This window comes from Microchirus variegatus (assembly GCF_963457635.1).
Source record: "Microchirus variegatus genome assembly, chromosome: 6".
In the NCBI taxonomy this organism is placed as follows: Eukaryota; Metazoa; Chordata; class Actinopteri; order Pleuronectiformes; family Soleidae; genus Microchirus; species Microchirus variegatus.
This window is the reverse complement of record NC_139807.1, coordinates 10,796,735-10,822,764: the sequence shown is the minus strand read 5'-3', so window position 1 is coordinate 10,822,764 and position 26,030 is coordinate 10,796,735. Positions and strand designations below refer to the sequence as shown.

At 41.0% G+C, this 26,030-nt stretch overlaps 1 protein-coding gene across 1 annotated transcript in view; it reads right to left on the bottom strand.

Moving 5' to 3' along the window:
* Positions 1-25,580, bottom strand: part of pcdh11 (protocadherin 11) — a gene marked incomplete at both ends in the record, with an annotated part of 119,804 nt that extends 94,224 nt beyond the window's left edge. Inside the window, 2 exons of the mRNA XM_083891153.1 lie at positions 16,110-18,617; positions 25,041-25,580. Of these exons, the coding sequence (XP_083747279.1) occupies positions 16,110-18,617; positions 25,041-25,580 (3,048 nt within the window). The remainder of the gene's footprint in view (positions 1-16,109; positions 18,618-25,040) is intronic.
* Positions 25,581-26,030: the final 450 nt, after the last annotated feature.

Sequence of the window (26,030 nt, the reverse complement as noted above, 5' to 3'; positions counted from 1 at the left end):
TTTACAGCAAGCCTTCTTACTTAAAGAAAAATAATAATAATAAAAAAAAATGTTTCAATTATTTTATTAGCTCAATAGTGAGCTGTAAATAAAATTAAATGGGTTTTAATAGTTTGGTACCTAAGAAATCTCAAATGGCACAGATGGTGCCAAACTGTTCCAAACTGTGCCAAACTAGAGAACGCTTAGACATCTCTTTACTAAAACCTATGTAATTTTACTCAGTGTCACTTCAGCAGCATCAGACTTTGCACAGCTGATATCCACATGACCTCCATTATTTAAGCTCATTTTGCATATTTTTAAAGGTGATATTTACTTTTTTTTAGGCGAGGTGAAAAAAAAAAATCCTGGGCGCTGGGTTCCATCTGCATTTACTCTGACACAGTGGTATCTACATCTTCTGGTGGAATCTCACAATTGTTATCTTTATTTTGATACCAAGATAATTCATATAGCGCTTGTAAATACAGAGATATACACTAGTTTGGGCATGTCATTTTCAAGCAGGGACCCCAAAAAGAAGGTCAAGGAAGAAGAGGCTCGTCTAAGTGTAGTTTGCCTGACAGCTCAACGATTAACATCATTAAATTAGTTACAACTGTTTTCAACTTAAGGTAAACTAATATCTTGTAATTTAAAATATATAAAACTACACTTTCCACTGGTAGCGAACTCCTCTCAATATAACAAAATTTTAATTTTATTTTGGTGGCGAGCCCAATCCAACCAGTTGTATACGGCGGCAAAGTTAGACTAATTGAATTATATGTTCTCTGTGTTTCACTGGTTTTGCCCCCAAACGTACCAGTTTCACTCCACCTTCCCCATCTCTTGTTGACCTTGCTAAGATCCAGTCTCCCTGTATCTGCAAATTAACATTTTCAAGGTCAAGTGATGTATCAAATATATTAGATATAATGTTTTTACAATAAATGATGGGAATATACATCAGCAACAGAGCCTCATGTGCTGTGGTACAGACAGCAGCGATTTCGAGTGCCTCATGAACAAAGGAATAAGATTTGCTGTTAAAGGTACAGGGATAATAATATTTACATTAAGACTCTTGGATTATACCTTAAGAGGTATAGATTTGTCATGTGATACCCTTTAAAAAAAATCTGTTCTTAACTTCTGGTGTGGAGCACTGTGTCCTTCTCTGACCTGGTTAATCAGCAGTAAACCTATTAGTAAGAGAACACCAGATGACAAATACCCCAGGATCATGCTGAGTATTCATCTGCCACGTTGGTCTGACTGACAACGCACCTCCCGCTGGCAGGAGGAGGGTCATTTTACAGGGTAACCGTGCATGTGGGCCATCAGGTAACACACACTGTACCCATAATTCAAAATCATCTCTCTTGGTCCTATTTGTGATGTCCTTCTATCTATCATGAACATCCATGAACACATGAGCATCCACAGAATCCCACAGAGGCTTAAGTGACATTGTCTTGAGGGACAAAAAAAAAAAAAAAAACTGGCCTCCATTTCATCCCAGCATGTGTCTAAACCATGAGACAAACACTTGTACCTTGACAAGTGGATACAACTCCATAACTTAACCGGGGAGACTGGACACCCCTGGCACTTTCTTTGTTGTGTCTAAAAATAGTGGGTCCCAACGGCCTCTCTCGGAAAAAAAAAAAAAAAAGCAGAAGCACACCTCGTTATTTCATTATATATCCCTTCACTCTGATTTACATGCACACCAGAGGAGGAGTAATTTTTATCTGAGCATCATGGCTGTGGCAAGGAGACGTGTGCTGATCCCCAGCAGAATACCAAGACGAAAACAAGCCAGATATCCGCTCATTGCATCCCACCCTCGAGAGGCAGACATGATCTCATGTAATCCTTGTTTTCCTTCAAGCATTAAGGCATGTAGAGTATGCCTCATGTCAGTGAAACCTGCACTAGGAAACAGCCAACTCAGTCACTATGTTAAATAATGTATCAAGCCAGGACCCGAACGGAGTTTAATCTGAGACAGATCCTGTATTCACTGTTACGTCATCCATCTTGATGTACTCACTCACTCTATCCTTTATTTTCTTTATACACGATGCATACTTAAGCGACGCATTTGCATATTCCCAAAGAACCAGTGTATGCATAATTCTTTATTCATCTTATTGCACTGAGCTGCTGCCTTTGCAGTGCATTACTGTGCACTTTCATTGATAGTTGTTGAACTGAACTGTGACCACAGAGACTCTCCTTTTGTGCGTTCAGCACCGTCGGCAAGTGCACAGCAATATGGACCACATGCATTGCAAGTGCGCCATTTATTGATTGTCTTGCCTACTTGGCCATTGTAATAAGGAAGTGAAAAGTGACTGAAGTGTAAAAATACAATCTCGGAGCATATATTAGCGAAAGCTGGTTGCAACCAGTAATTGGTTGCCGTGGAACTTTCATTGGCGAAAAAGGAATCTTACAGAGAGAATGTATGTCCGATAAAGAAGGGAACGTGTTCTTGCACCTCCCGGGACAATAGGGTACCAACGAAATCACAGCCTGTGCACATAGGTGCATTTAATCATCCCGACACTCTTCTCAAACAGTTATCAATGGCTAATGTTTGCACTGAGGAGGAATCCCACAAAAGACTCCCAAAGGATTTGGACATATTCGATGTGAGTCGCTGGGAGGGGGGCAGTGGGCCGGAGGGGCCCGGGTGGTGGGGGGGGTGGTGACCTTAATCACTTCCAGGTTCATCCAGGCTCGTGCGCCTTATTTCAGGTCACTGCCTCAAAGTCAAAGTAGGGCACAGTCATTATCTAGGGGAGCATAACACAATCATCCACACAATAGCATAAGGTCGGCACAATTCACTGAAGTATTGTCCATTACCTCTGGGCCTCGAGCACGTGTGCTCCATCACAAGCAGTATACGTGCGGCGCACAGGTTGTGCCGCTAAAAAATGTAGAGCAAAAATCTTTGTAATACATGAACAATTCACCTACTTGCTTGGCCATTTCTCTTTCCGCTGTAAACAGAGACCCCCAATCACCACAAACCAGAGGCAGAGGGAAAAACTGATTCGGAAAGAAAATTGTGGAAATTTCATCATATCGTCCGTTTGCATGGGTCTCTCATACATCGAATGAAAAAGTAATTGTGAAAGCAGTTCAATACTTGTCTTGGTGATTTTATTTGGAAAAAAAATGCTAGAGAAAGTAATATTCTTCAGGGGAAATTGCAAATGAAGACAGTACTTTTTTCTTTTTTTTAAGTCACTAATATAACCGAGTCACAGCGGCAAAAGGTTATAAAAGAGGCATCAGGGGTATGAGAAGCACGGGTTTCTCGCTAAATTCATGGCATGAAGCTGTATCTCTTCATAATGACGGTCTGAGCAGTCAAGCAACACAGAAAAAATGACATATAACAATCTGCTTGACTGATCGTGGGAGGAGTTACTGTTCTTTTTGAACACTGTAAGCACATACATTCTTAATGGCCATCGGCAAATATCACACATTATTTACGAAGACTCCTCCCAGTTACCCCTCACACCATTATACTTCCGTGTTTCAAGCTCAACCTAACCTTCCAATGTGTTACTGACAATACAGCAAAAGCTTAAAGGGGAAATAAGTAGTTTATAGTGCCATCTAGAGGAGAGGCTGAAATTTACAACAAAGACCTGCTGCTCTGCTCACCCCCTCCCTTCCCTGAGCGCTACGGTATCCGCAGCTGGTCAAATGTCATCCTCGTCGTCTTTCTCCGTGTCAGCAGATGAGGTTCGTGAGGCGAGGGAGAGGGCGGAGCTACCGCGGCCGTAGCAGACGAAGCGGAGAGAATGGAGGCGGGACTTCCGCTACAAGTAAAGAGACGCTTGTTTTGTTCTCTCGCGTTTGTCCTTACAGGCTCCGGTAGAAACATGCCGTCTCGCTGATAACAGTGGCTATGCAACCGCGGTCCGCGGTCATGTTATTTAACATGATTTTTTGAAACACTACGAAAATGAAACAACAACTATTATACAGCGACTAGACAATGCAGGAGCACATAATATGTATGAAATAGTGGATTTTGGGTTATATAACCTTTAATTCACATCAATACCTGCTGTATATTAAAGAAGAGGTTGATTAGGTCAAAACCTTAGAGGTCTGCGTTTGTTATCGTGGAAGTTAATGTGGTTTTGACTCAAAGAGATAACAGAACCCTAATACGGGTTAAGATCTGAGCCACTCTCGAGCATCAGCTTTTTGTGGTTGGCCATTTGTTATTCCCTGCTAATGGCTTGATGCATACCTCTCACTGATGTGGATCCAGAGTTGATGCACATTTCAAGCACATCGTGCGGTGCTTTAATACTAAATAGGAGCACTTGAAAAGCTCAGCACAAACGCCGAGCAATGTACTGTAAATACTGCGTTAATGACACGAATATATCACGCCGCTAATGCGGTGGAAGTTTTTAATGTATTGTATATGGTGTCTGGGTTTCCGTACAATAAATGCTTTGACTGTAATCCGATATTTGCATTTTTTTTTTTTCCCTCAAATGTGTGTTTTCAAAGTTTTTTGTTTTCCAAACATTCACTTTCATCTCCTTTTTTTTTCTTGTCACTGGAGTGAGTTCGCAGAAAGGAAATCAATATGTTGTTGTGTATGTGTGGATTAACTTTTCACTGTGTGCATGTTTGAGCGAGATGCATTTGGGGCCTCGGTCTGCTTGTCTTTTGTGTTTCTGCCCCAGATTGAGCCTGACAGCTATGCACAATATCTTGTTACAGAACACAAAGCTGCACAGAGAAAGATGAAGAAGCACCACACACGCTTTGGTTTAAAAGTGCTCCGATACATGCTAGACTTTTTCACAGTAATCCCACTTAGGCCAAGCAAAACTGTCTTTAGCCAATGGTCTAATCTCATTATTAAAATGCTTTGGTTGCAGGTGTCCAGTCCAAGCTGAGAAGATTGCCAGCGGCCTATAATGTTAGAAGGGTGGGCTTAGGTAACGAATATAAACGACTTAATGGCTTATATATGCTGTTCAGCTTACACCTTGCACACACACACAGTGATGTTGCATTGCTATGGTCAGTAAAAAGACAAAATACAGCATTTTTCTCCTCTTCTACGTACTTAATCAATATTTCTTTTTTCTTTGTTGTCTCACTTCACATGAGGAGGCGGGGCTTGCCTCTCTATCTGCATAGTCAGAAGAGGTTAGCTAACTGAAACAAGAGCTGAAACAAGCGCTGAAGTGCTGCAGTTACCCTGGAGTAGATTTTTGGGTTCAAAGAGTGTGTGTGTGTGTGTGTGTGTGTATCATCACATTAAGTAACAGGGAGCTTCAAACACAAGTACTTACAAGCACGGAGTTATCACTCATGGGATGTCCTCTCAGAGCTGGATGTGGTTTGTCCACTGTGGCCAGAACACGGGGCGTTTGAAATGCAGTGATTAGTGCAGTGTCCAGTTCATTTTAACAGGATATTCAATGGGACTAATCGGGAATTAAGGGTCGGCATCTACTTTAAATTGCTTTCTTTTACACGTTGGTAAGGGAATACTGTCAGGGTGGAAAAAGGCAATTGTCTGCGCTCGCCCGATTACCCGCTGCAAAAGACTGTAATCTGGCTGAAAGTACTTAAAGAGTCAAGCAGCAAAATATACAACATTGATTATCATCCCACTGTTCTTTTTTGGACCCTGCAGTGAGGGAGGGGGGATGCCATGTAGCCATCTGCTTAGGCAAATGTTAAGGCTGGCTAAATACCGCCTGAGTCCTCTGTTCAAACCAGATTATCAGCTATTCTAAGGAGGCGAGCATGTATCTTATCAGCTCCCAATCTCTTTTACAAAAGCAAATCAAGGATTCTGCGCGAGGATTACCGGGATTACGGGGGACACAGACATGACTGTCCTTGGACAATGTCTTAAGTTGTTGCCTTTCAGTCTGGCCACCTTCTGCTTGCAGACATGCAACAACTGTGCTCTTTAATGAGACTCTCATTATCACTTTGTTTTTCGTTTTTATAAAACATCACTTCCAGAAACAGTCTAGGAACATTTAATACAGCTCAATAGTTCAAATACATTAAACCGTGACCAGTGGAAACTGAACTTGTTGAGGTCTACAACTGTGTTTGACCTCAAGAAAAACAACAACATCAGCTTCACACAACATTGACAACATCCCATAGTGTTGAACACTGACCCACAGTGGGACATGGCTAGGTTGGAAAACTGCATTTATTAGCCAGAGCAGCATGGTAGACGGATATCTGGTTAGGTTTCCCACTGTAGGCTTGAAAGAGGGTAAAATAAGAGGCACATTTGAACTGCTACATGACTGCACCTCGATGTCCACAGAATGTATATGCCACCACTGACCTACTAGCTCTCTCTCTCACACACACACACACACACACACAAAACTTTCACACAAAAAATATATATTTTGCCTTATCCAATGGATTAGTGATAAATCGACATGGGCAAAACTAAGGTCACAACCATGTGATTATTTAAAAGAGGAGGGGGGGGGGGGGGTGGCAGTGTTTCCTAAAGAATACTTGTAAAGCTGAATTATCCTCTTGTAACACTGAGCAGAACAATCAAGCAGCGCTCACAAAACCATGCCAAAGTATTAGCAACCTCATATCAAAAGCTTTCCGTGTGACTGAGGGTATTATTAATCCACCACTGTGAACTTCTCTACCTGAGTTATTTTAAGGAAGACAGAGGAACAGTGACTGTCTTGCGCGCACACCGGCAAACCATGTGCTCCTTGCGCACTGCTTTAGATCACACTTTTAACAAGGAACAAACAATTGTACAAGCAATCGATGTTCCTCAGATCCCCGCTCCACAGTCACACCTCGTTTAATCAACAGAATTGTTTTCAATGAAAACAATCTCCGGGCTGTAGAGCTACTCAGTGTCTCAGAAAGAACCACTCGGCAGGCTTGCACACTGATTTGATTGTTGCACACACAAAGGTAGCTAGACCACCGCAGCTATGGGGGGGGGGGATGATTGAATTATTCAGTTTGGCAGAGATTTGGCAGCAATTGTGTGGAGTGTTGCCTTGAGTGGAGTGCAACAGAAAGACAGCATCTTCTTGTTTCCTGCACCACTGCACAGCACAAGCTTAAATAGCCGCTGCAAAAACAGCGTACAGAGTACTGCTTCGGGACAACTTTCGCACCGTACTGTGAACATGCCTAGAGGTCGGCTAATTGACCTGCACCTCACACACACACACGCCCCCGTGGACTCACTTAATATTAATGGTCTTAAATTCATGCATTTGTAATATTAATGTTTTAAAAGCAGAGGGAAGTTTGTTTGACGTATCAAAAAAAACATCGAATAGGCACCGTGTTTAAGACACCTTTATATATCACCATTAAAATAATACAGCTGTGGCGAAAAAAAACAAAATGGTATGAGCTGCTGCCAAAATAATCCTTCCCAAATTTGCAACTCATAAAAACCAGGGAGAAACAAATCCAAATGGACTTTCAAGTGACATTATAGAAATGAAATAGTGCTCTGATTACTTAATGCGTGGAGCTTTGTAAAAGTGCAACTACAGCAATTATTTAGTACAAACGGTCTCTCTTCATGCGTTGTCATTCCATACTATCTGCCAGCAGATTGTCTAAAATCACGTCAATCAAAATAAATCAGGCTTTTTCTATCTCACACGATAATTTGCTCTGCTATTCTGATAAATAAAGACGACACTCTGGTCTTATGTTACACATATCAGAGGGAACCAACTGATGACATGGGAGAGGCAGGACTGATTGCTTTCTCAAGGTTATGGAAAATCACTGGACCAGCCGTGCCCACTTTTTTTTTATTTCAGAACGGAAAACTTTATATGGCGGTTTCTAATTGATCTCGGGGTTTTGAAACTGATAACCAAGTGTACTCGATAATAATTGCAGTGCATCCAAAGGTTTCATGTTACAGGAAACTGCAAGCGTTTCTGAAAAAAAAAAAAAAAAAAAAAAAGAAGAAGAAGAAAAGCCTCAGGCAAACCAAGAGAGATAGGATGAAAAAAGAATTGGAAAAAAAAGAAGAAGAAAATATAATTAATGAATGCCATATGGATAGCCTCACGCCACAGCAATCCATTTTGCTGTACAGTAAATAAGCTGTTGTGTGAGGCTCTGTATGTTCTTCCATCTGCAGACATATCATTGCATGATCTGACTTACTTCGTGTTACTAGCTTTCTGGAACTGTTCAATTAAACCGATGCTGCATCCGCATAAATCACGAATCAACATGTTGGCAAAGAAAGTGTGTTGTCCTTGGTGATGGACATACTGTAATACAACATTTAAAAGTCATTTTATGAATGATACAAAATCTGAGGGAAGGCATTCCATGTGCGCTGACCAAAATCACCCATAACAAGTGCACAGTTCTATGAGAAGAAAAAAAAGAACTCTTGCTTCCCCTACATCCATTTTCCTTCCTCTTGTCCAGTTTTTATTCACATCTTTATCTTTGCAATGCAAAGCTGTGAAAAAAAATTAAATAAATATATCAATTTATTGCCTACTCTATCTTCATGCGCAGATGTTAAGACTCATTAAAGGTATGTTTTTTTATTTATATATGGCTCATTTAAAACCGTTCAATTTCCTAATTATGCATAACATGAAAAATGTAACCATAATGTATCTAGCTCAAAGACATACACGAGCCTTATGATCTACCCTGAGCTCTGTTTTCAAGTGGGAAGGAGGCATTTAGTTGGTTTACATTTATCTATTAATAGAAAACTGACATTTATGCACTCACTGTATGTGTATGCTCTCCTTGACTTTGTGCACCACTTCCCCTCAAATCATCAAGGACACTTTCCCCAAGGGAACGGATTAGCTCTCTCGCTCAGTTTTTAAGAAATCTAAAGTAACTTTGATAAGCAATTAAACATTTCCTGTGTTCCTCTCATTTGGCTTTTGTTTTCGATTGCTTTCAAGTTTATATTTTTGGATCAAATCCACATAAACGCGGGATAACATGTTAGAGCAGCAGTTATTGTGCCTTCTAGATCAATCTCCCTCTCAGATGTGTGTTTTTTTGCACTACTGTTCATCATAATAGCAGGGTTATTGTTATCAAATGATCATTATCAGCTCAGCAGAGTACAAAAAAGAAGAAAATTGTGTTGCTTGAGAGAAAAAAAAAATGCTGTTTTATGTCTGCACACTTCAAAGGATGTTCTCGCACCAAATTTCCATAACTTTTTTATCGGTAATCTGTTCCTAATGAGCAATGTATATATAAACCATTATCTCAATTCTTTCTCCTATTCACGTGTTACACCGTTGTCAAATGGTAGATGCAACACAGGAACAAGCTGTTTTGTGTGGCTGAAATGAGCCAATTAATGGTGTCCAACCCTACACAGCCACACATTATGTCTGTGGGCCACAGCTTGTTTGACCTATCGCATACACTGCTAGTTAGTTATATGTGTCTAAGAATCGTGCAACATGTGTTGAAACAATGTTTTAGCTTCGTTTCCGTCTCACTTGCCTGGCAGATATATGTGTGCGGTACCGCTGCACCCCCCGAAAATAATATTGTACCGGAAAACAGAAGTGGCCCTGAGTGATGCAGACTAACTTGGGTGGTAGATAATGAATAAGAGTCATCGACATATTCAATACAATGCAAAAGACTTTAATAAATTTCAGAAGCGCACACATACATAAACAAAACATTTACAGTTTTCTCCACACTGGCAAATCAAAGTCAATTACAAAGATCATGTAAGGTGCATATTGTAATTCACATTTAATAAAAGTGAGGTTGTTCGTATCTTGTACAAGGACAAAAGCCCTCCCAAAAGTATTTTTTTGTTTTTTTCCCTTTTCCCAAAGATCAGGCAAATCTAATCATTACACAGTGCTAGGATGCTATGTATATTTAATACTGTGGCTCCTACTCAGTATTGAATACATTTGATACCATAATTACATTGATATACCTCCTTTAATAATCACAACCTGTCTCACAAGGAGGCAACACACATGGAATTAAAAGCTTTAAAATGGACATAGCCCGTTGATCTGCGACCATGGACATTTAAAAATGTTGTCTGTTTCCTGGTCTGTGCAGAAAATGTGATTAAATGCAGTCTTGGTCCAGTCCTTCTGTACATTTCAAATTGACAACACAGGATATGTCCATTTCAATGACTCTGATTCCATGTTATATGTACTGCAGATGTCTTTTATGCTTTACCTATCAAAGCAGTCTTTAGCTCACCAATTAACAGTACAGTCGGACAACAACGCTGCTAACCCATCAAGCCAATTTACTGGTGTATACTGTAGAAATGACTCTATTGTAACTGAAAAAACCATGATGATTCTATCATTATAGAAAAAGTAGAGAAAAATGATGCTCTGAACAAAAGACATAAGAAGTAGTCATTTCTGTCAAACTTATTGCTGTTTTTTTTTAAACTGGAGCCTGGATTACCTTTTTCAATTTGGCGTTCAATGTTCTTCTGCTCAAAAAAAAAAAAAAAAAAAAGCATAAATAAGTGCACAAAATCAAGTCATTTTTTTCTGTAGCCAACCAGCCCATATTAAAGACTGCCTGAGGATTATTGGTGCTCTTTTTTTTTACCATCTGGAGTCATTTTAATATGGATCTTAGAGGTTAAATCACTTCCGACTTAGGAATTGAAGGCGATGGCACAAAAGGTTAGGCTTAGTGCTCTTCAAATCTGCCCTACATAATCAGCTTTTGATTATAACCCCAGGAGTTAGTCCCTTGTGATTGTGGCTAAGCTCAAAGTATTAAACTTGTCCTATCGTTCCTCCCAGTAATAACGGCACGGCAATCAGTAGCACTACGAACGTGGTCACATTGTGGGGCCATGCATGTTTCTTTACAGAAGCCACACTGTTCACTAACAATGCTATAGGTGACTTCAAAAGTGTGACAGAGAAAGAGGTGAAAGTTGACATAAAAGATACACTGTACTAATGTGAGCCCACACGCTTGTAGACCTTGCAGCATAAATACATTAGAAGTCATTAGTTCCGTGAGCAAAGCCCAGAAGGAGCGACGTCGAATGATACAAAAGTCAAACTAAGAAAATAAAATGGCCACCAGGCAGTTTTTGAAAACAAAGGCAAAGAAAGAGAATCAATAAATATAAACACCATCAACTCTGTGATAGATATACATACATACATATAAACATACTTTACAGATCTACTGACTGTATTTGACACCTATTTTACAGAGAGGGGGCGCTGGAGTGTTCAGGGCAAATAGCATCATCCTCATTACCAACACAGGTAAGTAGCATAACACTCAAAGGATTTCAAACTTCCAAAAAAAGATTCACAGGAGGAACTTTGTCAAATTTCACGCAGGCAACATGAAGTGTCTGTCTTTTTTCTGAGATCCCCTCTTCCCCCCCCCACAAGTTCATCTTTGTTCTCGATTGTATGAAGAGGTCGGGTTTGAGGCTGTAGAGACAGTAAAGTACTTGTTTCGCCTCTTCAGTAATCGCCTTTCTCCTTTTTCCTCCCTCTGCCCTTTCTCTCCCCTTTCTCTTTTTCTCTCTTAAGGTAGTGGGAGCTAGAGATTGATTTTAATCCTGTGGGAGCGAGTTGTACCTGTGCCACAGAGTGTGCCATAGTGTGGTGTTTTCAGTGCCATCTCCTGAAATATAGAGAGACAGACAGATATAGGGAGATTGTCGTTACAATATCATTGAGCCCTGAGCAGTCTAAGCTGTAGCCTTATCCTTGGGAGGCTACCTGGAACACTAAATAAAAAATAAAAAAATATCTAAAGAGAATGTAGAAGATTACAAAAGCATTCTTCAAGGCACGGCTGGCAATCAAGTCATTATCTTGTCAGGTTTCCTTGAAGAATGCTACAGGTGTCACAAGTTTGTGCATTTTTTTTTTGTCCTGTACTTATCAGAGCATGCAATCTTACCCAAATATAATTTCAAATTTTTTTGGTTTTTTTTTTTTTCCGTGTCTCCCACCACACTAGTGCAGCACTCTTGGTTTTCCCCCTCAAAAAGCCATTTTGTTCCAATTTTAGGCCCACTCTTTATTTCGGACCCTTGCCAGTGGGTCCTCTGATATGTACAGAATATCACATTTTGGAAAGGTTTATCAGGGTCTGCCAGCATCGGAATCAAGGATCTGACCATACAGAGCTTACATTAGCAAGGCACATGATGATTACAGATGCAGTGATTTAAAAAAAAAAAAAACATAGAAAGAGAAAAAAAAAAAACATAACAAAAGAAAGATGAAACAATGATATTTAAGTTGCTAGGATTTCATTCTGCCATTGTGTTTGCTTAACAAATCTCGGTAGCCTTTTAAAATCATGGCTTTTATCCCATGTCTGTGCAGCCATTATGAGTCAGCACAGACAATTTGTCATCAGACCATGGGTGGCTAGTAAACAAGCCCCATGTCATCACCCATCCAGTGCTTTTATATTATATATATATATATATATATTTTTCAAAATGACAGCGCCGTAAATGCATCATAAATCAGGAAAAGAAACACCAGCGTTTAATCATATATAACCGTTTGGGTATGTGATACGACACCGAGAATGTACTAGCCTTTTTTTTTTTTTTTTTTAAATCCCTGCATATTCATAGCCTTGTCTGAGATCAGTCGCGCAGGTTGATACTCATTTGATCGTCCTCAGCCAAAACACATTCTCACAAGAGTGCCTCATCACTGGGGACGGATTGACCTCTAATGTCATGGGCTATGGGTTTAAAGAAAATGATGTGATGCCTACACACTGAGAAGGGAGGGATTGGGAGGAGGTTTTCATTTGCAAATATGGCTCTTGTTGTATAATGAAGCCATATGGTGGCACAAATCTATAGTGTCTGATGTATTTTTCTTTTACAAGCTTTACTCTTTAACAGCTACATCTGTAAGGTCCCTGAGAATATATTTCCTGTGACCTTCAGCCAGGATCATCTTCTCTTGTGCACACCTCCACATTAATATTCCATGGGCGGGCTTTTTGTTTGTTTATTATTTTTTGTTTCAGTTACTTTACTCATGTGGGAGGGTGTGGGGCAATGAGAATTCACGGTGGAGGCACTAAAGCGCAGTGGCTGTCACTGTGAAGAACAAAAAGGAAAAAAAAAAACCACAGCAACCTGCCTATGATCTTTGCTTTTGGACGTCTCGTATTAGGTTGGGCTCAAGAAAGAGAGACTCAAACAGCCCGGGATTGACGGGCTAAATGCGGCTTTTATTTTAACAGCCACACTTGAAATGATCTGCACAAATTCAAGAGTTCTCAAAATGTTCTCTTCTCTACCTCCTCAGGAAAGAACGCAACTACAAAGTGCTCTTCTTTTGACTTTGTAAAATCGTGTTTTCTTTTAAAGAGACATAAAGATGAATCGAGCACGTGAGATTATAAATGGGCCTCAAAAAAAAAACTATTGTCACATCGCCCCCGATCCTGAGAATGTGATTCACCCAACGATTGTACCTGACATCACTGATCATCTTAAAGGACGGCTGCCTTTTTTTCTTCTCTCTTATTGCCCTCATTCCAAACCTAATTACAGTGATTTTACTCATACGGTATTATGAGTGATTAACCCTTTAGTGCATTTAATTAACCTTTGCAGCCACCAACTCTCATCAGGCAAAGCTTCATGCTATTTTTTTTTTTCAAAGACACATGCTTTAAATAAGCACATATAAAACTAGAGGGAAATCTAATGTCTAAAGTGGGAGGCATCACTTGTCAGTTGCTCAAGGGGAAATCATTTTTTTTTTTTTGATGTACTATCAGCTTTCCATCAGTGAAGAGATGGTTGATGAGTAGATCCAATTATTAATTATATATGGCACTAAAATATGAAAATGTAACCCCTAACCCCTTGAACAGCGATGGATAAATATACAGCGCAAAACTGTCAGATCCAGAAATTGCCTGATTTTGTAAAACTTACGAGTGGAAATGATGTTTACTAATCTATATTCATTGATTTTGAATTCCTCGTTCAAAAACACTCCACTCTAATTGGCAATATAAGTGAAAATCAATTGAAATACTCAATGCATAAAATATATGACATATATTATTTCGGAATTTGTAGCTCCCAGACTGAGCAGACTTTGTATTTCTGCATATTCTCGGGCAATTACTAACAGTGAGAGGGGAAATCATTGTGACAACTCGTCAGTGTGTCGTACAAACACATTATGAATTAAATCTTCTGTAGCAAAGACATCTACTAGGCTTATGCATAACATACCATGGCGGAGCACAGCTTTAAACCAGGGTTTTAAATAAAAGGTGGATTAAGGGAATGAATGTCATCTCTGTGTGGGTGTCTTCATAAATTATCCACGAGCACAATACTTTAGATCAAGAGTCATTTACCAAAATTGCTCTGAGGAAATTGGACATTTGCTAGCTGTCGCGCAGACAGGTACTGAGGCAAGGAGGCAGAAATGAAGCAAAGATCTGAAAACTGTGTGCAATATGAGGCTATAGACGCAAACAAAAGGAAGGACCTGATCAAACAAAATCAATTATTGACGCAATATCATGAAATTGACCCAGAACCAGATGAATGACAGTTGTGATAAGTATGATCAAAAGAGTAACACAAATGAAAGCCACTGCAACCAAGCCCCACAAACAGAATGACTAAGTGAAAGAATTTGTTGCAAAAAGCCAGCGAAATCAACTGGATGTTTGACACTGAGTGAAAAGAACACATTTCTGTGTAAATAAATTACTATTGTGTGCGCTGACTAGTCAGCCATGATTTAATCAGTTGTGCTGGTGAAAGCGGATCAAACAACAACATGTACTGTATGCGCTCTGTCATTTGCACTTTAGGATGCAATTATTACATTATTCTATGTCTTTTCTCGTACGAACTGCAACACGTAACAGATGCAAACCTTTTGTTGTGATGTCGCCGCGTCCTCTCATGTGCGCTAATTCAAAGAATGTTAAGAATGTGTATCTGTGTACGTCGTTTATAAAAAATAATTGGGGTCATTAAAGTGGAGCGTTTACGGGCTAAATGCAACGTCACCCTAGCCAGCTTTTTTTATGGACTGCTGCTCCCTTGGTGTTTAAGTATATTGGTCTCAAGGCTTTGCATCACCTTGATCCCTGTGACCCCCTCCCCCGCCCAAAGCAGCACTCTGTCTTCCCCATAGCGCTCTGCTCTAGCTGTCAGCAATGAGCAAGGCCACCTCTCCTTACCTCTGATTTACATTTATTTCCCTCACCAGCTTTTATTTATTGGGGCACTTCGCATTTGGCACATATCTCGTAGGGAATCATGAGCCCTTTGCTGTACCTTGGCATTCACACAAGCTTCTCTCCCACAAAGCCTCACTGGCACACGGCAGCCAGTTAATATTGTGAGGACAGAAGCAACAGAAATTGAGATGGTTTATTAACATGTTTTAACACTTCTGCTTTTTGTTGTTTTTTTTTTCTTCCCCCTGAACACCTTTACTGCCGAAATATATACCTGATAAGTTGAGTAGCCCTTGTCACCCTGGCTGTCATATTTACTTTGTATTTTTTCCAAGGCTAGTTTTAAATGTGTCAGTGAAATATATTAGCACACGGCGTAATTCACCTTTGACCTCAAATGTATCAGGATGGAGTACAAACATTGCTGCCTACCCCAGGCTTTTTAGGTCACCAACCACTCATACTGAAGGTTAAAATATCTAGCCATCAAAATTCCACTGATAGCGTTACCAAGTATTTGAATGTGAAAATACATTTGTAAATTATGCTGCAATCAAGGTTGTTTGTAAAAAATGAATGTATGACTATAAATAACGGTAGAGTGGTTTTGCCTTTACTAATTGTGAGAAATCACTTCATCTCATTCCTTCATTTTGCATGTGTTGCTAGTCTTCAATACACTTTCAATTACAAATGGCATTCATGTAGACATGGTTGTGGTCAGTGAGGGAAAATCCCCTGGGCTTGAGGCTGCCACCCTCCCCCTTCACATCATATACTATGGGACAGCAAGGGAAGTGTGAGTGGGGACTAGTGTGGGTGGGTTTAAAAAGGAAGTCATGAATTACCTGTCGGGTGGTGATTTGCCCCGCAGTCTTGAATCCCCCCTGACAGCTGCACTCTGAGACACTGTATGGGTCGGAGCTAGTCGATGAGCACTTGGAGAGTGAGTCACACCCCACCACAAATGTGTTGTCCAAGGGGAGCTCCTGGATCACATGGTGTTTCTTTGGGGCCACTGGCGTCTCTGGCTTGATTTGAAATGTGGGTTGAGGGGACGCTGACTTGTAATGCTTGGCTAAATCTGGGCTGTCAGGTTTGAAGGTGGTGGGCGTGGTGGCCCAGTTGTACTTCCCCATGGTTTGCTCCTCGAGTTCCACAGGGAGATCCAGTGTGCCATTAACATGGTCATGGGTAGGGTTATCAGGCTTGGATTCGTCAATGGTCACAAAGTTCAGGAGGAGGTTCTTGGGGGATCGCTTCTTTCTCCTCTTCTTCTTCTTGATCTGACGGTTCTCTTGGTTGGGTGACACCCACTCACCACTCTGCTTGCCCTTCTGCACCACCTTGTGTCTGGGTGTCTGCCGGCAGCGCACCAGGGCAGTCACAAATACCACTAAGATGACAGTCATGGTCCCTGCTATGATAGCTATGACAACAATCACATATCCATTGGCTTGAGGCGTCACCTCGCTGTCCCCTATGTTACGGTCCAAGGGGGTCTCCATGCTTTTTCGCAGCTGCTCTTGAATAAAGGTAGCATTTGACACAGTGTCATTGACAAACAAGTGAATAAGTGCTATTGCATGTAACGACTCAGGCTGGCCTAGGTCTTTCACCTTGACGACAAGCCTATGAAGCCCGTGATCAGCTGCCACTATTTTCTCCTGCAGTGTTATGTTACCGCTTGATCTGTCGATGGCAAAGAGACCTCGAGGGGAGACCCTAGATGTGATGATGATGCTGCTAATAATACTGTACTGCAGCTCAGCATTCATACCAGTGTCATTGTCAATGGCAAACACTCTGGTGACCACAGCACCAGGGACGGTGGTGGTTCGCACTAGGTCATATGAGTAATTGGAGGATGGGATGACAAACACTGGACGATTGTCATTTACATCGACTACGTTGATCGTGACCTTGGCATATGAGGAGCTTGGAGGGTGTCCTCCGTCAATTGCCTTGACCATAAATGTGTAGGAGCTCTGCTGCTCCCTATCGAAGGTAATATTGGGTTTGATCACACCAGTTTGAGGGTCAATGATGAAATTATCTTTCCCATTCAAAATGGACAAGGTTATAACAGCATTATCTCCTGCATCTGAATCCGTAACTGTGATTAACCCCACAGTTCCAAAGAGAGGCAGGTTCTCGGGCACATAGAAGTTGTACTCGGGGTGTGTGAAAGCTGGGCTGTTGTCATTAAGGTCCTGGACGATTAGCCTGACTGTGACATTGCTCTGTAGGGATGTGGAGCCGTTGTCCCTAGCTATGACAGTGAACGAGTACCTCTCCTGCTTCTCTCTGTCCAGTCGCTTGCCAACAGAGAGTATTCCTGACCGTCTGTCTATGTTAAACCCATCAGGTGCGTCAGGGCCAAGACTATAAATAATCTCAGCATTATGTCCACTGTCTGCATCTGTGGCACTTATTTTTATTAACTGTGTAGAAGGGTCATTGTTCTCCGGTATGGAAAGTTGGATTTCTGGCTGGGGGAAAATGGGTGCATTGTCATTCTCATCCTTGATTTTAATTAAAACCATAGCTGAAGTGTTCAAAGGAGGCGTCCCCCTATCCGAGGCCACTATCTTAATTGCATATTCTCGAGTCGTCTCGTAATCTAGAGGGGCAGCTGTCTCTAATAAGAACTGATCATTAAAGACAGGCTTCAACCGAAATGGAACATCATGGTCGGTGTAGCAAGCTACTTTGCCATAGAGATCTGCATCCTTGTCAGTAACGGTAATTAGGGCTATTTTGGTGTTAAGAGGTGCATTCTCAGACAGCAGAACAGTCCCATTAACCAGGTTGATAATGTAGCGAGTGTCTATAGAGGGAACATTGTCATTAACATCTGTTACATTAACAGTCACTGTGGCTCTGGAAGGGGTGGAGCTTCCATCGCTGGCCAGGACGATGAGTTTATGAACAGGAGTCACCTCCCTGTCCAGGGGCTGCTTCACAGTGATCAGTCCTGTGGAACTGTCAATGGCAAAGTGGCGCTTGATGGCGGCAGAGATCTGGTTGCTGAACGCGAAGTGAATCTGTGCATTGGAACCCAGGTCTGCATCCGTGGCATGAAGCTGAGCAACCGATGTCCCAGTGGGTGCATTCTCTGGCACCGTAACCTCCAGCTCGCTGTCCTTAAAGATGGGGCGATTGTCGTTGACGTCCGAAATGGTGACTTGGAGAATGGCAGTGCTGGACTTGGGAGGGTTGCCACCGTCTTCCACCTTTATTTTCATCACAAAAGTGTCCTTCTGCTCACGATCCAGGTTCTGCTGAACAATGAGCTGTGGCCACTTGTCTCCTTCAGGAGTCTCAATGATGTCTAAGCCAAACTCACTGACACTCTGCAAAGACAAAACACATTTTTGTTTAGTCTGGATCTGTTTATATTTCACAAAGACACTCATATACTCTCATATAAACACCTTGTTACATTTTCCCTTTTGTTGTTTTTGCTTTCCCAGTAACCTGTTTTTCCCCCCACACTCTAAAAAGCCCTTCTCAATATAAACACAATCCAAATCAGTTGAATATGTAAAGTAGCGGGTAACAAAAAAAAAGATGTTTTAATAAATTCTGTGTCCTTTATATTTTGTTCTTGGCTGTAGCCTTTTAGTAGTTTTAGAGAGCAAAACTGTGTGTCTAGATTTTTCCCTAAGGGTACCCAGGTTCATTTGCAGTCGTTCTTTGGACCAGGCCTTTAGTCAGTGATGAATGTCAAGAGCAAATTAAACAGCTCAGGACATTCTTAAACAGGGCAGGTGGTTCTTGGCTTTGCTCTGCTCATCTCAGCTCGGTCATAAATCAAAAGCAGATGTGCTGAACAACACCTTATTACAGAGTTTTAATTTCTTAGATGCAATTCACAATAGCTCTACATGAACAGAAAAATGCAATGCAATTTAAATTAGTCCTTTTAAAATGTGCACATATTCTGCATATGCTGTATACCGCATTCATACTGGAATTAAGATTAATTTGCTTCAAGTTTTCCCTACAACAAAACAAAACAGCACTCTTTTTTAATGCTTGATTTCCAAACAAGGCAGGCAACATTGCAGCAATTCAATTTCATTATCGGGGAAAGAGACAGTTGTAGGCAGAGACACCCCAAAATGCTCCCATCTATATACACTGGAAGACTAGATCACCACAGATTAAGAGGAGAGTGAAAAGTCCTGCATATTAAAAAGGCTTTTTTCCTCAAAACAGGCTAAATCTAGCCAAAAGTAAAGCTGAAGGAAAATGAAAACAAATGCTTAAGTAATCCTCAATATAAACAAGAGGAACTGGCAGTGGCTGTTATGAACAATTGCCTCCCATGCAACAAAAAACTACCACTAATATTTACAATTTCAGAAAGAATATGGCATGGATGTGTGCACGTTTTTACATCAGAAGAGAAGGGAAGTAAATGAAGGAAGAGAAAGGGAGACATGCAGCACAAACATAGAGACAGAGAGAGTAGGGGGAGGAAATAAGAAGATCAAGCCCATGAATGAGCTGCATGCACATTATGAAACAAAGACACCCTTTGAAGCTCTTTCAGTCAGAAGCAGTTTCATGGTAAAACAAGAAAAAGCATCCTATTTAAGGCGATAAGCTTCATGCTGCACATGATGTTGAAAAAGATTACTCTGTCTAGGCACAGCTATCAAATGAGATTAAGATATATACATTTACCTCGTTCAAGGGGAGGAACATTTTAACAAAAAAATGTGAGCGCGAGAGTCTTCAATGGGCTTCAGAATCTAGAACTCTCCTTGTGCCAACATAGTGTTGTAAACGACAGAGGGAAACGTGCAACTGCAGCATGTAAATTATTGTGTACTCTGAAAAATTGCTTGCAGAGGGAATGTTGTCAACATGTCAGTGATTGACAGAACTACTTAAAACAGCCAACACCACAGCAGTGGTGTCTGAGACCTTATTTTGTGATCCCTGTTGCAAGCAAAAATCATATAGGGATAAAAAGACATGTCATTTAAAACGACGCGAGGACATGTTGAGAAAATGCCTTTTGGATGCACTGTGCACAATCTCTGAGCACAAACTTTGACGATGTCTGCCATAAGCGAAAGGTCCAATAAAGCATTCTGGGGGATCTTCTATTAAGCACTACTCCATCAGCGCAGAGCTCGTCAATCCTCAGTTGTTTGCAGATTCCGCACAGTTTTCTGAGCATATGCACAGTGATATTTGGCAAAGCCTGATGTTAATGGCGGGATGTGGAGTAAGGATGCGTCAAAGAGAATGCTGCACGATGATTTATGAGCCAGCATTCTCTATATGCCTTTTTCTGGGTTTCACACAATTTTTACAACCGACAAGACAGTGCTCAGTGCATTTCAATAAGTTTAAGAGAGCTATCTCTCAGGGCCGTGCATCCTCCTGAATACAGAATTAGCGGATTGTGATCAAATCTAGGACAGGCTAAGAAAAGGCCAACTACTAGCATGAATCACTCACTGGAGACCCTAAGGCTGAGAGAGGATGACTAAGTTCTCTAAGCAGCGCATGCACTCTTTAACCACAAATATAGTACAGGTATGTGTCTTTCTGAACTTTGATGACACCGCCATCCATTTCACATTACACAGTCAAAGGTTTCCTCAGTGTTTATTGTGCGTGGGGTGTGTGTGGTATACGATCTAATCAAAGTCGGATAATTGAAATCGAAATGACTGAGGGACACTGTCAGAAGCAGAGGTGGCTGTTGATGACAGAATGATGACTCTGAACCCCATTTTGAAGACACTGCCTCAGATTATCAGTGGATGCATCTTTCAGTCAAGTTGATGACCTTATTAAAACTCAGAGGAGACTGAGATTGGGCTGTGAATATATCGGGAAGAAAGTAGTCACGGCGATGCCCATAGAAGAGGCTAACCGGGGACAGCTATTCATCACAAGCTATAGCAGCTCTTTATAATGCTGATAGAAACTCTCTCTCTCTCTCTCTCTATTCGTTTTTTCCTCCATAATTTTTTTCCCTCCATCTCTCTCATTCACACTTTTGCCCCCGGCCATGATCTCATGCATATAATTAAGACAAAAGAAGCTGGCAATTGTTTGTGTTTTTTTTTTTGTCACACCTAGAAGTGGATAATATGTCAAAGTAGAATGCTAATGAAAACTGGAAATTCTTGACAGTGAGCGTTCTGCCCCAAAATCCTATTCTCTGCCTATAGGCATCATGCAATGCATTAATCATATTTTTCTAGCTTGTTGAGAAAAGAACTGGAATAAATTTTGCATACATAGATAAAAAAAAAAAAAGAGGTTAGATCCAGTTTATAAATAAAACTATTCCGGCTCAAACTTTGAGTTCCGACAGAACACCCCATCCAATCATAAACTGGAGTTACGTTGATTGCTAAATATTGGGAGTGAAAACCTGGGTATAGTGACAAAAATGGTCAGTCCAAAATACAGAAGGTGAACAAGATGTTGAAGACGAGATGTTGACTTAATTTGGATTATTGTAACGTGTCACTAATGTGAACAGACACAGTCTGAAACAAAAAAACCAGCCACACACTCTCCTCACTCTTCCAGCCATGTTTCCATGTTGGACTTTGAGATATCCTGTGAATATGTAAAGTGATCAGATCTGCTTTCAGGGGAGATCCTCCTCCATCCATGCATGTGATTGCTTTCTCTGACCTTGGCCATTTCTTTGACTGCTTCTCTGCAGTTCAGATGACGTAACACATCACTGCACAGCATTGATGGCAGAGTTTCTCTCAAAGTGTAATTACCAACCATTACATGTGGTGGTGGAGCACTGTGTGAAACGGTGGGGAAATTACCTGTTCTCCCTCTTTAGTGTTAGAAAAGGGACAGAATTGTCCAAAGTAAGGCCACCAGGTTTCTTTTATTTGTCCTGTATGTTGACAACTCAGCCAATCTCAGGTAGCCCATTGAATATGGTTCACCATGCTACGCAATTTCAGCACAATGTTCTCTGCAAAACACGAGACAACTGGGCAAAACTATCATGATCAGAGAGCTGCGAGAAATCTCTCAGGACCGTACAAAGTCTAAAGGTGGCTTAACAGCCAAAAGTTATTCTAGGAAATGCTCGCAAATTCCCTCCCCACTAAACCCTTGGCTTAATTTCCACTGTGCTTCCGAAATAAGAAATATACCAAAGGTTGAACATTTGACTGGTTCCTTTAATGCCTCTCCTTGTGTTTTGCTCATGTTTTAACCTGGAACACAAGGAAAATTAATCTTGGGTACAATGAGAATATAATGCGGAAAAGTGAGTCAGAGACACTGTGCCAAGGACGGCCTAAGCAAGCATTTTTAGGAAGCTGCATATTGTGAAAAGGGCAAGAAAAATGATTGCAGATGATCATCATAATGAGCAGAACATTTGGTTGGTGATTTTCCAGGCATGAACAATTCACAACATTGCGCTGGTGAGGCCTTGACGGGGGGACTCGTCAAGGCAATGCAAATCATTATTCAAGGCAGACACACAGACAAGCAGTGGTTCTGTTCATTACAAGCCCATGTTAAAGTGCGTGTAAATATCTCTTCTGACTTTGTCACCCCACAGGAAAATGCATTACTAACCACCTTTCGCCGAATTTGAATGATTAACTGTTTAAAAATGTGTTTTCAAATCATGTAAAATTCAGCAACCTTCTCTGCTCTGAAAGCTGGGGGGGTGTATCCACTGGGGGAGTCAAACACATACATGTGTATACGCTTTAGTGGGAACCAAAGCAGCTCAACATTTGCTGTTTGTCAGTGTTTGGGCAGAATATGAATGCAACCGCACCAGTACCAAACATAATGTGGTTATAGCGTATTAGCTATATGTAGCCTTGCTGTAGGTTTTTTTTATTTTTTTTATATAACAATAAGACAAGCCAGTCCTTATGTTTGCACCATGGTTGCTGATGTTGTTTTTCTCGAACTTTTTAACACTTACAGCCAGTTAGTAACAGAGAGAAACTGTGCTGCAAGTGGACCTACAAGTGATTCATTTTAATACTGTACTATATGTGATAGTACAGGACATGTTTGGAATTCATAAGAATCATCGATGCAGTGTTACTGACAGACTTTTGATCTCTGACATGTGGAGAGGTGAGGTTCGCCTGCTTTGATCCCCACTAAATCATATGGGTTAGGGTTTATAAGTGTGTATACCCTGGAGAAGCCGTGCCACACACACACACACACACACTGTAGTGGGGACCAAAGCAGCTGAATGTCACTGTTCGCCAGTAGTTGAACAGAATATAAAAGTAAACGCTTTGGTATCAAACCACTTGTTTAACTAAAATGTATACCAATTTGGTCACATTTTTCATACACTGGCCAGCCACTATTTTCTAACATACGTGTGAAGAAGAGCAAGTGTGATTTTATTTCTCTACAACGCCACGGTAGACTTGTCTTTTGCGCCACACTTTCAAATCTAATATCTTCTCTTTAAATATTTACTATTTGCATTTCTCACTTTAATTACGCACCGTTTGAAAGGCCTCTATTAATCTGTCCACAAAGCTCGGGGTTTTGTCTCGACTATTAATGACCAACGCATGACATTATCCTACGTTTCCGAGTTTATGGACGAATTCATTAGGCATCACAATATAGTGCACATCGGTTTAATGGTGCATCAGCCCAAGTTCTACAATTAGCGTGATATGGAGAAGCGTATTCATTCACATTACTGTGTTCAGCACATATAACCTGTTGCTGCAAATGGACATTCAACACGATGCTGCGTCTGCACTTTTCACTGGTATTTCCTGTAGCTAGTGTGAAAACTTTCCCTTTTCACACCCTTTTTTTTTTTCGTAATGAAATGGAAGACAGGGAAATATTAATAGCCGGCCTATAACAATGTAACTTTAAGTAATATTCCACTTTAACAAAAAAAAAAGTAGGCCATATTTCCAGTGCAGAGTCAAAATTAACAGCACCATCGCAAGACAGCATGAAGTAATTATCCAGAAAACCTAAAAACCACGAAGATCCTAAAAAAAAATGACTATTCATACCTGATGAAACAGGTTACACGCTGCACCCACAGCAATGTGCTTGAAATACAAATATACTGATTAAATATAGGCGTGTAATAGTTAGCTGTGCTCAAGATGCTACCAATAGGAGGCTTGTTCCATTATTACAAGACTTCAGGTCCATAGCTTTTAAATCAATATCATCTACTCACTCACTCACTCACTCACTCACTCACCATTGGGCTAAATTAATTTGCACAAGATGGGTTTTTATTTAGATGTGATATTGTAGACATACAGTAATAGCCTCTTATTAACTTCACTTTTAGTGGAGTGAGTGTTTAAGAGGCGTTGCATGGGAAGCTTTGGATACATGGGTGCTTTTAACTATTTATTATACAATGACAGCTACCACTTTAGCAGATCAAATAAAAAAAATTGGGGTTGTTTTAAACGATGAATTTTGCTCTTGAGAGAAAGAAAACCTCTGTCTTGAAAGAAGAAGACATTGTAGTATACGTATATTATATTTAAACTGCAGTTGCTGTATTTGGGTTGTGTAGTGTGTTTTAAATAGAGATAAACAAATAAATACATAAAAAAAGCTCCACTTGAATAATCAGACAACTGACTCCAATTTGAACAATACGTCCAGTCCTGTAGCCTAAACCAGATCCCCTCACAATCGTGATAGTAAATGTTCTTAATCTGTTGAAAAATAACAAAAAGTACATTCCCTTGTCATTTTCATACACAAAGTAGATGCAAGCGATGTCTCACCTTCACCAGTTCATAATGTTGGATCCCATTGATCCCCACATCAGGGTCAAACGCCGAGGGCACCGGGTATCGAGTGTTGATCGCCGTGTTCTCCGGGATTGAGATGTTTATTACGGTGGACTGGAAAAGGGGTGCATTGTCATTCACATCCTCGATCAGGAAGCGGATCTTGACCAGCCGGAATATCTCGTCGGGCAGCACGGCCACCTCGATCTCATAATAGCAGCGCTTCTCGCCGAAGACCCCCGAGCACAGCTTCTCCCGGTCGATCCTGTGATTGGTGGTAAAGATCTCGCCCGTGTTGGCCTCGACTCTCACCAAAGGCACATCGCCCGTCTTGTACACAGGCTTGAACTGCAGTGGTGAGGACAGCCTAATGTTGGGGTCCAGATTGAGGTCCAGGTCCTTCCGCAGGTTGCCGATGCGGACGTTCTCCGGCTGCTCCTCCTTAACCGTGTAGTCCCTCTCCTGGGCCCGGCATAGCAAGACCACACAGGTGAGTAAGACCACCAGCGCGTGAGCCTGACTTGCTAAATCCATACTCAAGAGTCGGATGGGAGCTTCACTTTTACTGCAGCAATTCTGTCACAGGGGCGAGATGCAAGGCAGAAAAAGAGAGAAAAAGAGAACACACAGTGTCAGTGCACAAAATTACATGGCATTCCAGGTCTGCTGTAATTAGTACTACCTTTCCTCGTGGAGAATTTTTCAACTTGACCTATTCCTCCTAACTAGCGATGAGCCAAGATTCCCCCCAATGTCTTCGAGAGCAAATTAACATTGGGTTTACACAATTAACCTTGTACGACATCCACTGAACAAGCAGACACATAAAGGTTAGCGGTTAACGTATTCCATCAATCCATTTCCACGGCAGTAACGAACCGTTTCGTATATTTTTATCGAGAAATATGAAAGCAGTTGATTCCAGTGTTAATAATAGCCATATAATAGTCAGCTATGCAAGCTTGTTCAAAAACTACTGTGGAT